Below are 15937 nucleotides of genomic sequence, written 5' to 3' on the forward strand. Positions count from 1 at the left end.
ATAGGCGAGCCGTTATGAGTTAGATAAATAATTGAATAAATCTATTCGAGGGGTAGTTATTAGACTGTTTATCTCGGGATTGAAAAATCGGCCCTAAATCAAAGTTCTATGTGTAATAATTGAGTAATTTCATTTCCAATCGTTCAAAAAAAATAACAATAATATAAAATAAAACTAATGACCTTAGAAATCTATGTTTTTTTTGTAAACAATTTATTACTGATTATTGTTATTTGGTCGTCCGTCGTAGGTCTGTAGACTGTATTGTACACTGAAGGTCCAATGGTATTGTAGGTACTTTTGTTCGGCGTCGTCGTCGGCTTGATATACAATTACATTTTTTGATAAATCATTGACACGCGCTATGATTTGCGCGCGGAATTTCTTGTGTTGTGAATTTATTTTTGTATGCTATGCATTTTAATTAAATCAAATTGCAATATTTCTCTAGTATGCATTTGAGACTATATTGTAATAATTATTGATCGTGGGTATAGTAATTAATTATTCTAATAACGCAATTAGTAATATATGTATTTTCGGTGGAATTCAAAACAAAAAATTGGCCCGTGATTTTTATGAAATTTCACCACATTGCAAATCACATCAATCATAGTTCATACATATGTATGACGATAGTGATTAGTATTGTGGCTAACATTGACTCATCAGTTCATCACTGAAACCAGTGATAAATCAGTACCTATATCATATTGTGTTTGAATATTTTTAAACAATGATATAAGTATACAATTATTATAAATCGGTAAACTATCAAAGTAATCACAAACTTGCAATATGCTTTAGCGAATTTTCAGACAGACACACAATTTTATTACTTAGTTTGTTTTAGCAAAGTAGGTACCTACTCCGTTTCGTCGCGCGTCGGCCGTCGCATCGTCGAAAACGGTGCACCCAGAAACAAACATACCTAATTACCTAATTCAGTTACAATCCTTCTTTTGTTCCGTAATTTATTGTAATTTATTCTAATACGATTTTTTTTATTCGTCGGCCAGTTCTACCAGGTATAAAAAGATAAAATTGATAAAATTGTTTTAGCGTTGAATATGCATACGTGACCTTAGATATTAGTGTTGTTTCTTTTTTGTTTGTTTTGTGTTGTTTTGGGTGTTATTGTAATCCGGTTCCAAAGCAGTTTTGTAAGAAATACGTAGGCAGATTTTTTGGCGGCGAACCTCAATCCTGAAGGCCAGACTGAAAATCAGCGCTGTTGCACTCTTTCGAGTCAATCAGCATAGCTGAGTCTGGACCTTTTGTCACAAACTATTTTTTTTTTCTTCTTTTCTCATTGTTTTTTTATTATTATTTTATTGTGTTCTTTAGGTTAAGTAGATTTAAATGTATGTATCAAGCTTGTTGTGGCAATAAACGTATTCATTCATTCATTCATTCAAATATAATTACTGTAGCGACAGCTCGCTCTGAATCGCGCAAGTGAAATTTTTTCCATACAAAACACATATACAACTTTTCGATATCTTTCATTAGGGCTTCAACGGCCGGCCAGTCGAGTAGACTTGTTTATCGATGGAGGAATTCCAAGAAGGAAGGTTCCTTCTTCAGTTGTTACTCCGACGATATTTGAACAAGCAATTTCTCCTGATAGCTAATAGCAAAACCATATGTTACTTTGTTTTCGTAAATATGTTTTTCACCTTCCTGGTTATTTTCACTTAGTAAAATATAATAAAATAATAAATAGTGTATTAGATTTGTTATTGTATCTTGTATACGAATTATTCTTACTTGTTGGTTATGAAATGTTCAAATACCTATTGAAATAATTTACTGTTACAAATCATTAGTGTTATTAGTTTTGAGTGAATAGGCATGGATCAGAAATTCAGAATATTATATGCTACTAACTACTCAAATACATACATGTTTTGATAAAAAAAAAAACAATAGTGTAATGTAATAAAATAAAACTGCGTTTTATTGTAATCAATTTTGACATTATTTATTTTCCAAAATTAATGATGAATAAATTAGTTTACGCCAACAAATATGTATAACTTTTATTTTTATAACAATCGTTCATAGCGTAGCAGGTAGCGTTCTGAATCTCACGCAACGTTGCCGCATCGCATGACAGCAGCAATTGCGCGCGACGTTGCCACTCCTTTAGTATAAACAAACACTATGGATACCTACGCGTAGGTACGCTCGCGAATGCAAATTCGGTGATTTACTAATTATTGATAATCATTGAATTCGTTTTGAAATAGCCTGTACTTTGTAATTTTTAGTGTTAAGTATAGACATTTATAAAATGTGGTGCTCATTTTTTTTTTGTAATAAATTATCCCGCTAACGCTATTGTATTTTCGTTGTTTTATTTCAAGTGAACACCCATACAATTTTGTCACGAGCCGCCTCTGGCCTCTGGGTGAAATCAACCAGTCAAATGATTTTTGTTCTAATTGTATTTTGGTAGTAGTTTGTTTAGAATTTACATTACCATTGTTTAATTTTTATTTTGTATTTGCAGTAAAATAAAAAGATGAAATACTTCATTATAGGCCGGGAGATACTGACACAAAATTTCGAGTCATTTGTAACAGGATGGCGGTTCTGCAGGGGTCTTAGTACGCAATGACAAAAAGAAAAATGATGGTGTGAACGCTGGTACCGGTGGGTTAGTCGCGTGGGCGTTAGTCGAACTCGTCGGAAAAATAGCGAAAGTCAAACGATTTGTAACACAAAAATTTTAGAATTTACCGATAGCCCATAAAAAAGAAGTAGGCGGTAGTGTCATGCCATACTTTTCCGGTATGACTTACAGCCCGCCATACCGACGCGAATGTGTTGATTTAAAAAAAACAATTATTCAACCATTTGTACCAAGCTAACTTTTGCACAGGTAACCATCGTCGTGCAGCCATTTACGAAAATCGCCATGCCATACTTTTCGGACGATTCCAAATGGTCGCCATACCGCCGAAAATCTGCAATTTTTTTTTATTTCGCCTATCTTTTTGTACCAGTATTGCATTTGGCTTTTTGGAGAGTATTTGATAAAATGTGACCATTATTATATTTGCCATACTTCTAGTAGGGGGAAAAAGTGCTGTCATACTTGAAAAATAAATTTATTATTAATTTATATAAGTGAAGATTTCCAACACCTAGATCTTTGAAATTTTGTATTTATATTCGTCGATCCTCAAACTTACAGGAAAAATAAGTGCCATACTGTTACAAATCGTTTGACTTTCGCTATTTTCCGACGAGTTCGACTAACGCCCACGCGACTAAGCCGCCGGTACCAGCGTTCACACCATCATTTTTCTTTTTGTCATTGCGTACTAAGAACCCTGTAGAACCGCCATCCTGTTACAAATGACTCGAAATTTTGTGTCAGTATCTCCCGGTCTATTAGGTATATTGTACGACACCTCGCTCTGAATCGCGCTAGCGAAATTTTTTCGCTACAGAGCACATATACAACTTTCCGACAATCTTCATTGAGGCCGAGGCCGAGGAGTATGTCGAGAAACTTCACTTATTCGATGGAGGTATTCTACCTTCCTTCCTCCACAGTTGTGGGACCCCGACGTGCATTGAACACGCAGCTTTCTGATACTAGTAGCTAAAATCAAAACCACAGATATGTCTGTGATCAAAACCATAATAATATTTTTACCTATTATTTTACTAAAAGTCGAGTGCATCGAAATCGTAAATATGTTTTTCACCTTCCTGGTTTTTTTTCCATAGTAAATAGTGTTTTTGATGAGTTGTTGCATGAATATTATTATAATATTATTCTTACTTGTTGGTTATGAAATGTATATTGAAATAATTTACTTTTACAAATCATTAGTGATATTAGTTTTGAGTGAAAATGCTTGGATCAGCATAATATTATATCATATATGCTACTTCAAATACATGTTTTGATAAAAAAAAACAATAGTGTAATGTAGGTTATAAAATAAAACTGCGTTTTATTGTAGGTAAGTAATCAATTTTGACATTATTTATTTCCCAAAATTACAATAAAATAGTTTACGCCAACAAATATAACTTCTATTTTTATAACAATCCTACTTCCTACTAATGCGAAAGTTTGTGAGGATGTGTATGTGTGTTTTACGCAAATACATACTACTGAACCGATTACAATGAAATTTAGCACACATATAGAACGTAACTTGGACACATTGAATAGGTTTTATCCCGGAAATTCCACGGGAACGGGAACTATACGGTTTTTTTTTTGAAAATGCGGGCGGAAAGCTAATCGTTCATAATATAAACCGTAGCAGGTGGCGTTTTGAAGTTTTGTCTACCCATACAGAAAAATTAAAACCACAACCCGAAAATTTGTGGGTCATTTTTAACAGGATGGTGGTTCTACAGGGGTCTTAGTACGCAATGACAAAAAGAAAAATGATGGTCAGAACGCTGATAACGGATACCTTAAGATACTGTAATATAAAATATTACAGTATCTTAAGATAAAATATTATAGGTAGTATCTTCACCGTGTGTGACGCGCTTTACATTCACGCCATCTAGAGTTAAATCTTTATCATTTTTGTATACGTCTGTGTGTGTAAACGACCCTGTATGCAATGACAGATAAAACGCGGTATTTTACCGAATTGGGTGGATTTTAAGGCAATGATATAACATATTTCAATAAAATATAATATTCAGTAACCGCCATGACTATTCCTAGGTTTTCCAATTACGCAAAAACTCAAATAAACTAGAAATGTAGAATTCAGCGCCATCTAGCGGGACATTGGCTGGGAACAGACCGTAGCAATCACCTTAGAGCGAGCGCGCACGAGCAACTTTGTCTCCGCAACTATTTTGTCTCTCCCATCAATTTGTATGGGGAGTTGCGTCGCTACGTGCGCGCCCTTTCATACTAGCCCATAGGTGGGAGAGACAAAATAGTTGCGGAGACAAAGTTGCTCGTGCGCGCTCGCTCTTAATATGAATTGTTTCAGAGAAAGTATTATTGGTTAATCATTGTGTTAGTTCTACATTCAATTTAACTCAACATTATTTTATCACTTTGTTTTAACAAAAAGTTTTATGATTTGACGCAATATGATTGCAGTGAAATATTTTTAGTAATTGGTCACGTTTTCGTTGTTTTGTCAAGTTATTATCATCTTAGTCCTTCATGGAAACCACAAGGTACGCTGTGTAATTCTAATTACATATTGTAATTTGCACTCATACCTCCTGTAGTCACCGTTTTGTTGTACAAGATATAAAAGTGAGGATGTTATATTAGGCTAAGGACTCACGAAGCGTTTTACACCCGCGCCCGCCGTGGTTGCGGGCCCGCAGCCTTTGTAGAATACAGATATTTATGTAAAAAATTAAAGCACATTTCACGACGCGTTTTACGCCCGCGGCGTGTGCGATTGTTTGCGGGTCCCGCTGCACCGGCGGTCATCTACTACCGGCGGGCGCGGTTCGCGGTCCCGCAGCCGCGGCGGGTCCATGGCGGTCTGGAGCTCAACTGATCGTTTAACCGCCCGTCTTGCAACCGCTCGTCTTGCGATAATCAAACGCCAAGTTTGCGAGCGATAATCGCAACCGCGACGGCTGCGTAACCGCAAAAAACTCCGGTCTCGTGAGTTTTGAAAATAAAACTCTATTCCGCAACCGCGGCAGGCGCGGGTGTAAAACGCTTCGTGAGTCCTTAGCCTCAAGGACATTTTAAAATCCATCCATTTCCATGCGTACACATTCCATCCGTTCGGGTGCATTTGGCATCGTCGTCTATGTCGGATCCATACAATGTATTCGTTAATGTACAGAAATAAAATGTTTTCCTTTAAACTTCCACAATTTTTTTAAGTATTTGTTACATTTTCTTTAAACATTGACCAAATTATGGGATAATAATATGATATTTATGCAGGCTGAAGCCTGAATGCTTCATATCAATAATAATGAGGTATGCAAAGTGAACGGAAGCGCATACAACAGGCCCCAGGGTGAGTGCGAAGCGGCACCGCTTGTCGCCCGGCGCCGGCGGCCGCGGCACTCGGCAGTCGGCACACGGCAGGGGCGAGCGCGGCGGCCTTGACCTGCTGCAGCATACATTAGCATAATATAAACAACTAGCGGCCCGCCCCGGCTTCGCCCGGGGTACATATTTACGTTTTATTTTTAATATATGTAATAATAAAAGAATTATCGAAATCGGTCCACCCGTTCACGCGTGATGGCGTTTCATTTTTATATACATACTAGCGACCCGCCCCGGCTTCGCACGGGTGCAATGCTGATACTAAATACACTACAGAAAAACTGTGAACGTTGTATATAAAAACACAGCGGCCCGCTCCGGCTTCGCACGGGTATAAAATATTATATAACCGGGCGGCCGGCCGGTACCGCCGCAAACGCTACGTCCCGCAATTTTTAAATCTGTAATATCTTCGAAAATATTCACTTAAATCATACGGTGTAAAGGGCCATATAGATCTATATTAAATGAACAATGTATTCAAGGTATTTAATTCGTTAAGGATTAATGCTGTATTGGTCAAAATCACTTCGAAAATTAGCCATTATTTGTCGTAAAAAGTAAATGACAAAAAAATGTTATTGTGGGTTATCCATAAGATGTAGACGTATATACCATCATGGACTTTTCTGTAGACCTTTTCAATGTGTATAATACTTAGTACATTATTTTGATAAAACTCGTAGGGTTCAGCCTGCGTTTGCAATGTAAGCGGAAAAAATGTAATTTTTTACGACATCACATTAGAAACCTCAAAAATAACAGTACTTCTCCACTATTTAATGGATGTTATTATACATATAAACCTTCCTCTTGAATCACTCTATCTATTTAAAAAAACCGCATCAAAATCCGTTGCGTAGTTTCAAAGATTTAAACGTACAAAGGGACATAGGGACAGAGAAAGCGACTTTGTTTTGTACTATGTAGTGATGATGTATATATAGATCACTAGGCGGGACTCGAATCCGCATCCTTTTACGCCAAACCGGGGCGGATAGGCGTTTTAGACACATTAAACTGAAATAATAAAATAAATTCAATCGCTCTGGCGGGTCACGGGTAGGGCATGCAGAACCAAGTCCGGTTCCAAGTTTCTGAAACCCGGTTTCTAGATCTTTGTTTGTACCTAATTTCTATTGGATGTGAGGCAGATTAAAATCGCCCGCCAACAAGATCAACGATTTCTTCGGTAGTTTATGCTGAACAATGTTGTTTAAGTTTGAGGTGAAGTTTTTTAAATTAGTTGAAGAGATAGGAGGAGGGAGATGTACTGCGCAAATAAATAGGGGGATGATGGAATTGCCTTGTTTCAGCTTAACAGCTAGCCATAGGTCTTCGTTTGAGGATTCCCATTGCAGCTTACGAATTGGCTGGAACTTCTTTAGAACAGCTACAAGTGCACCACCTCCAGAGATTTTTTTAGATTCGGAGGAGCTTCGGTCCCTTCTGAATACCGTGTATCTATTGTCAAAAAGTTCGCGATCGAAAACCGAGTCATTCAGCCAAGTCTCTGTGAAAATAACAATATCAGCATTTTGTTTTAAAACATTTGTAAAAAGTTCTTCTGTTTTAGTCCGAAGACCTCTTACATTTTGGTATGTAATTTTAACTTTAGTACAATCGATTATAACCATTCAGCAAAAAACTCATCTAAATTGATAAAATGAAAGTAAAGTTGAGATAACAATACCACTGCTTCCTTGTGAGATATATTTCACAATGGGTAATATTCATGTTTTTCTTTTTTGTCTTAAATTAATAGTTAACTATTTTATAACGTAGAAAAAATAATAATGGGCTTCAAAATACTCTAGATATTTTTAAAAATGAAATTTAAAACTTTTAAAAAATTTAAGCAGTTCAAACGCCGCCATTTTGCGCGCGCTTTGCGTGACGTCACATGGCACGTCCAGTGGGTAGTGTTAGTGATGAATACACAGACATGATTGTATCAAATGTCTGTGGATGAATACAATGTCGTGTCAGATGACGTCACATTTCGTTCGATCAGTGGTGGCGCGTTTTGGAAGTTTGAATTTCGCTCCCTTATTTTGCACTTTTTGAATATTAAGTATTTAAGGGGTTTAAATAATAAGTAAATTAAAAAAATTCCTTTTCATTATAATATTACGATAATAAGTATTCGAGAAAAAAATATTTTAGGCCATTTCAAATTTTATGCATATTCCCTATTCACACACTATAAACTCAATACTGATAGAATTTTAATTATAATTTGAAGTTATTGTACGAGCGTATTTATCAAGGTAAAATGTTGCCACACTTCCATATCATAATACTTCTCTTTATTTATCAGTCTTTACTAAAATCAAAATTTTTAAATTATTTGAAACAAACTCAGTAACTACCTTGTTATCATAATATCACATATAAACTTAAACCTTATTCATTAACTGCAAACTGCAAAACAAAACATGTCTTCCTTAGTGTTGCCGAGTAAAATGGATAGTTTAATTCATAATTTTTTATCTATACTAATATTATAAAGCTGAAGAGTTTGTTTGTTTGTTTGAACGAACGTACGCACGCACTAATCTCGGGAACTACTGGTCCGATTTGAAAAATTCTTTCGGTGTTAGATAGCCCATTTATCGAGGAAGGTTATAGGCTATATATCATCACGCTACGACCAACAGGGGTGGAGCCACGGGGGTGAAACCGCGCGGAGCAGCTAGTTTAAGATAAACATGGTATAAAGTATAAAAACTAAAAAGCAAATGTTTGTTTCAGGTGAGTGAAGTGAGCGTAGTGAGTGGCGCGGCCCGTTGGGCGCGAAGTGGATGTCTCTAGCATGTTGGACTGCTTGTGGTAAGTGCGGCTGTACACTCGCTTTTCAACCAAATGTGATCGGCGTCATGGGCTTATCTCTAAAATTTGAAATCTATCGTTTTGCATGAAGTCTAATGGAAACAATGTTTGCTGTTATTTTTGCTTAGTTTTGGTGCATGGCGAAACTATCAATGATTTTTGAGTTAGTACATTTATTAAGGATCGGCGAATGGTGACAATGCTATAATTATTTCATGAGCTAAGTATAATCTTAGATTACAAAATAAAAGGCAGATAGAGCATGACAATCGTCCATCGCCCTTGTCAAAGAAAATAGAAAATCAAAAGCAGGTCTACGAACTTGCGCCAGTGCCTATAGCGCATCTAGTGTCATGCAATACATCAAAAGGGGTTTGCAATTTTAGTAAAAAAATGCTATCTTATGATAGCTGTAAAAATTGTTCCCAAAAACAAAAAAAAAGATAAGACATCGTCTTACAGGTTTTCTGTAGATTATTTGGCTTATTTTTTTTTATACAAATAATAATTTAACATGTAAGTAAGTAGGAATACAAAACTTCAACGTATGCTGCCATTATTTTGAAGATGAATTTGCATTGAGATGTAGTACATATTATCTCAATGTGAATTTGCCATTTTTATGGGTCAAACGGTAAAATGGTTAAAAGATCTTCGGGGTAGTGGATTTTTCGATCGTGTGATTATTTGTATAGTGCAAAAAAGGTTCATGATCATTATTAGATTATTTTAATACTTAAGTACTTATTGTACATTTTTTTGTTACTTTTATAAAGCTTTAAAACGTCATAGTCGTTTTCGCTCGCGATTTAATTCATGTGCACTCCATGATGGATATGATGAAAATAAAATGTCCCGTATTCTCGACTAAAAACGATATTTTGAAAATGCGAAATAACAGCACTCATAGCTTTATGGAAATGACGATAAATCATTCGGTTTAGTTCGGCAACGCTCCATCTACCTTTCATTTTGGAATCTAAGAGTATACAGGGTGTCCCACTATTGGTATACTAAGCGCGAAGGAACTTGTAGTTTTGCATACACTGATCACGTAAAAAATACTTTTAAAAAAAATTACGTCCAAAATTTTTTGCTAAATTTTTCCTGAAAATCCATGTTTTCTTCTCTAGCTTCGCGTAGCCGGCATATACCGCTTCTCTAATATGAGCATTTTATCTATGAAAACATAATCTTAAACGATAGCTCACGTGCTGGTGGCAAAGTTGGGCGGCTCGCTTGTTATGGGTGTACACATAGAGTTTTAAGAATTCATCTATTTGAAAAAAAAATGCGTCTGGAATTTTTTAATTATTTTTTACGTACTCAGCGTATGCAAAACTATAACCTCCTTTGAGCTTAGTATACCAACAGTGGGACACCCTGTATAGGTAAACCAGAATCTGATGGCAATAGGCATGACGACAGTATCCATAAATGATCGAATTTAAGGGAAAATGTACACTACTCAAAACAAAATAGGGCCCACCCTGATTTTTTGCTGTGTTGTAAAAACTCTTCACTTTTTTCTTATTTTATGAATGGGTATAAACGAACAATGTGTAGGACAATTGTTTTAACGTAAACTTAAGCAAAAATTAGCGATTTTATGATAATTATGCAAAATTAACAGTATTAGAGAAAAATTGCACAAATAAGACAAATGACAAAAGTTTCAATAAAACCTTTATTAACAAAAAAAATCTGGTTTATTTTGTAATTAGTAGCGTGTGGGACCCCCTATGCTCCGTATGCACTCTCTGAGCCTATATGGGACACTTTCAATCAAATGGGTTACATTTTCGTCAGGTATTTGCTCCCAACAGACTTTAAGAGCATTTATGAGATCTTGTTGGCTGTTTATGTTGCTGAAATTTGCTTTGACGCTCCTTTTTAATTGATCCCACATATGCTCTATTGGATTGAGGTCAGGACTCATGGCTGGCTACGGCAGAACTCTTATATTGCCATCAGAGAGTGCTCTTTGAGTGATACGGGCTGTATGTTGGCGGGAATTATCTTGCATTAAGATGAATTCTTCCCCAATTCTTTGTGAAAATGGGATCACGTGAGGCCGGATGACCCGTTCGACATAGGTAGTAGCAGTCACGGTACCTCCATCAAGAGCTCCGTTTTGCCATGTAGGCTTATGCCGCCCCACACCATGACGCTTGGACCTCCAAATCGGTCTGTTCCGTGGACACAAGGTTCAGAAAAACGTTCACCTTCCCTTCTCCATACACGCACTCGACGATCGTCACTTAAAAACTTCACTTTAGTTTCATCCGTAAACAGTACTGTCCCCCAGTTATCCATAGACCAGTCTGAGTGATCACGAGCAAACCTTAATCGTGCTGCACGATGAGCACTTGTCATTTTCAGTCGAACAGCGCGAGTTCTGGACCTTTGGCCACCTTCATGAAGTCGATTCCGAATGGTTTGATCACTCACTCGAGTGCCAGTAGATTGCCGCAGTTGATTTTGTAAGGCACGGGCGGTTACCGTCCGCTGCCGACGCGCTGTTAGTCTGATGTACCGGTCCTCTTGGGCTGTTGTAGCCCGAGTACTTCCTGTTCCACGTCTTCTAGCAACACTACCTGTCTCTTGATAACGATCCCAAGCATTTCGGATAGCTCGACGTGACACACCAAGACGTATTGCCACCGATCTCTGAGAATTTCCTTCTTGAAGCAAAGCAACCGCTCTTGCTGCCATATCCATATGAACCCGAGATCCAGGCATAATAATCACGAATAATACCGAAATCAAATTAAACTTTAAAAAATAACGATGTGCTACAGTAACATTCAGAATGAGACTTTGAACACAAGTGATTGAGAATTTGGAAAAAACGTGATTTTGAAACATTTAACTTTTTCTGGTTACCCACTTGAGAATAACATTAAAAAGAATAGTTAAAACAGCAATAAAGTTTCGTTAACATGTCAACAACGTAAGGGAATACTCAAGTACCCCAATAACTACCCTATAAATTACGTGTAGGCAAAACTTTGAGATAAGTGTAGGTGGGCCCTATTTTGTTTTGAGTAGTGTATAATGAATATGTAAGTATGTATGTATGTATGGTTTTCACGCATAAACTACTGGACCGATTTCAAAAATTCTTTCTTCATTAGAAAGCTGCATCTTTACTGAGCAACATAGGCTATATTGCATTTTCAAAAAAATTAGAGATCCTTACCAAAAATGCAATAATGTAACCCAAGGTGTAAAAAATTCCTTAAAAAAAATTCTGTCATCGCGTGCGCTGCGGAATCTATTGAAGATAGAACAAAAAAATGTTCTACGGTATTATAGAATTGATCAATATCTACAAGAAAGTCCGCGATACCATATTATGTCCATCTTCAGTAGTTATGTTACTACAACAACTTTTTTACGTTTTCAAAGTAAATAGAAATGCCGATAGTAATCAAACCATTTTATCCATACACATATATTAATCCTTATCCCATTAAATGATGTTTTTTTATAGACTGTTTCAATACCAGCAAAATCTCTCTTCGTGGATAGATGGGAAAGCAATGTCTTGAGACATTGGAATAAAATCCATGTCTCAAGCACATTATGATTTAAAATAGTATTGTTGATAATGAATTGTGTAATTTTAATACTAACATAGTTTTTTAAGGTAACATGATACTAACAATTATATGGATATTGCAATTATCTGAATTAAATTAAAATAAATAAATAAATAAATAAATAAATAAAATACTTTTTAAATTAAATAAATTGGATATTCCATTCAAAAGATATAACGAATTATTAAAAGTGTCAATCTACAGAAAACGGTAGATATACTGTTTAATACAATGAGCAGGCGTAGTGCGGGACGGGGCGAAGGTGATTTTCATGTGATTAAAAATTAAACCTATAGTCCGACCTATAGTAGAATTTTCACTGTCAATATCGCTATCTATGCGGGTGAAACCGCAGGGCATTGCTAGTTATCAATAAAATAAAACATTGACATTCTGCAGTCGGCCATTTTGACAGAAACACGCGTGACGTCCATGTGACGTCACGCCTATGTAAACAACACGTCAGGTGTTGAGAATACGCATTTTTATTTATTTTTTATTGTTTCAACAATAAGAAACAGAAAAGAAAAGAGAAGAGAAGAACAAAAATATAATTGCGAATTCACGATGTGGTTCCGGTTTCTCCGCGCCTTGAAACAATTACTAACACTTTTTTGGGCATTGTTTTATGAGGATTCACACTGCAATACTGCACACCACATAAACATTGAAATTCGTTTCTATAACACATATTAAAAGCATAATTAAATATTTTTTTCATTTTCTTCGCTATACGTACAGACAATTACGTATTTACTATAGAGTGACGTCATGCCTACGCCATGACACCTGCGAGCTGTTTTGGCACAGTTAATAAGATAAAAGCCATTTTTCAAAAAATATTTTGTGAAAAATGGCTTTTATCTTCGTTAAAATTAAGTATATTACCGAATTAAAGGGTTTTTCTTGTCTAGTAAACGTATACACACATTATAGAAGAGGATTTCAAAATCTTTCGTCATGTCTATTAGGGAACTCAAAATTTTGAGCGTGCAACACTAGGGAAAAAGGACTGAACGATCTTGATACTGCTTATTTTTATTTTGTCCTCAATATCCATTACATATAAGTGGATAATAATTAATAATGATATAGCCACATAATAATATGTAGGTACCTACATACATGTATATAATATACATATTACTTTTAGGTAGGTAATACATAATATTATCTATTTACACATACCTATATAATATGTATACAGGGTGTAATATAATATGTATCTGGTGCGTTGTCTTGGTGAACCAACATTCAAGACCGAAGTTTGCCATGTCTCTTTTTCTTACTAACCTACCCGCAATCTTTTAATTTGGTCTGTGTAGTAAGAGCCCTGTGTAGTAGTGGCTACCTTCTTAAAATATTCCACATTTCTTCAGCGTCCCAAAAAACTACGGCTTTAATCTATCCCACTAATTTTCACTTTGAAAATCTTCACCGTCACTTTGGAAGCTCGCATCCAGGCCATTGATTGTTTCTTGGTTTCAGCATAAACATGGTGAACCCAGGTAACGCCCATGGTCACAAATCGTGACAAAAAATTATCCTGATCTCATTAAAAATTTAGAAATTCACCCTCTAAATGTCGAATCGTTGTTTCTTCTTTTCGTCGGGAAACATTCTGGCTCGCACTGTTCACATTAAAATTAATGTTAATACTTGGAAACGTGGCCTGTAGATATAATTTTTTTGTGATAACTTAGTGATTACATGAGCAAGCATAAAACATTTATTTTATATTTTTATGTGCACAGGAAATACCCAATTATCATTACTTTTGGATCAACTTATACATTTAATATGAAAGATTTTAGCTTTTTTTTTTTGTTTTTCTGCTTTAATTACTTCGCAAATTTGGAGGGAAGTTCATTTAGAAACTGTAAATAGACCTCCTCATTGTATTGCACAATAAGGACGTCACTTCGAAAATCTACTATGAATACAAAATGTATGGGAAATAAATTGTATGGGAGCGTTTAATGTAACATTTTTGGTTATTTCTCGTTTTATTTTTAAAAATGTATTATGGCCATTTTACTCATTAGGTTAAGTACTTTCGATATCAGTTTAAAGTTTTTTGATATCTGCAATAGTTACGGAATAATCGCTTGTGCACACTTAACGATTACACCCTGTATATATCATTATCATTATCCCATATGAAAATGTGGATGTAATGATAATGCAGATGAAAACTTGATTGTTTATTATTTTTTATAAAATAAAATAAAAAATATAAATAAAATAATGTTTATTTTTGTAAGTACATATTAACAGATACGCACATTACAAAATTGACTTGGATAGCTTACAAATACTCCGTCAAGAAATTAAATAGATCTAATCATCCAGAACTGGAAAAAGATTCTAAGTATTCCAATTCCATTTCTAGATCTTTATCGGATGAAGATGACGATAAAGAAGTGTTTATAATAAAAAGCGCTTCCATTATTTCTATTACTTTAATATCTTGTCATATAATCGTTTTCGATTTTTCGGACGTGTTCACAGCATTTCAGCCATTGCTCTGGCCCAATTTCAGAAAAAGCTTCTTCCACTAATTTTTTGGTATCCGTAGCAGGTCTATTATCATTCTTTTGTAATCATTTCTATTGGATTAATTTAGGTAGTTTAAGATTAAAAATATTTTTAACGTATAAAGGTTTTTAAATTATCAAAACGGGTAAGTCCAATTTACCAGTCAAATCTTCCATGCGCTTCAAAATTGAAGATTGTGATGTGTTTGACCCTTCTTCATCCAATGTTTTTCTGTACACATTGTACATAACACCTCTTGCTTGTGATCGCAGCGGCTTTTTCAACATTTTCGAAGATTTTGAAGACAAAATCCTCAAAATTATTCATCAACTGCGAAGAAGACAAATAATTTGACAACCAATTTGATAGTAGTCAAATAAAGTTGCCACACGAAAATCGTTGTTTTTTTAAATATAAGTAAATATGCCATCAAATTCTGGTAGACCTATAATAATGTATATCAAACTGAAAAACAAAAAAATAAGAATATGTAGTTCAAAAATACAATACGCCTTTTTAATTTCTTTTTTTAGTTGACAAGCCATATTTATTTTGATAATACAGCCTATATTTGAATTTTGTCCCAATGTGTAGTTGATTCAATTAATTATCCCTGTTTATGATACACGATATTATCAGAGCTTATGGCTCATGCGCTACAAAAGTCTTCGCACTACAGAAATTAGAAAATAAACATCTTTATTTTGCTATTTTAAATATTCATGACAAATTAAAAATTTGTCTGTATTTATTGCATATTATGCTAAAATTTGAAAATGCTTGGACGATGTTTAATGTTTATGTAGTAGTCACGACTCACGGTCAGCTGAAGCAACGGCGAGTGACGTATGGTGTGGGCGGGCGCGGGCGGGGCGGGGCGGGGATCGCGCGGTGAGGGGCGCGGCGGCGGGTCGGGGCCCGGGGGGCTAGCGTC

General features: G+C 35.5%; 1 protein-coding gene across 5 annotated transcripts in view; it reads left to right on the forward strand.

The window, feature by feature from the left end:
- The window catches only part of Mob2 (MOB kinase activator 2), a 60396-nt gene that overhangs the window by 10125 nt on the left and 34334 nt on the right, over window positions 1-15937 (forward strand). The window contains exon 3 of one of the 5 annotated variants that reach the window (XM_089704295.1): window positions 8783-8860. The exons of the other annotated variants lie outside the window; for them this stretch is intronic. Coding sequence (XP_089560421.1) covers window positions 8844-8860 — 17 coding nt within the window. The 5' untranslated portion in view covers window positions 8783-8843. The remainder of the gene's footprint in view (window positions 1-8782; window positions 8861-15937) is intronic. 5 annotated transcript variants of the gene reach the window in all.

Source organism: Colias philodice, chromosome 15 (genome assembly GCF_061535455.1).
Source record: "Colias philodice isolate Cphi_HAF_F1 chromosome 15, ilColPhil1 Martin Lab GWU primary, whole genome shotgun sequence".
Taxonomy (NCBI): domain Eukaryota; kingdom Metazoa; phylum Arthropoda; class Insecta; order Lepidoptera; family Pieridae; genus Colias; species Colias philodice.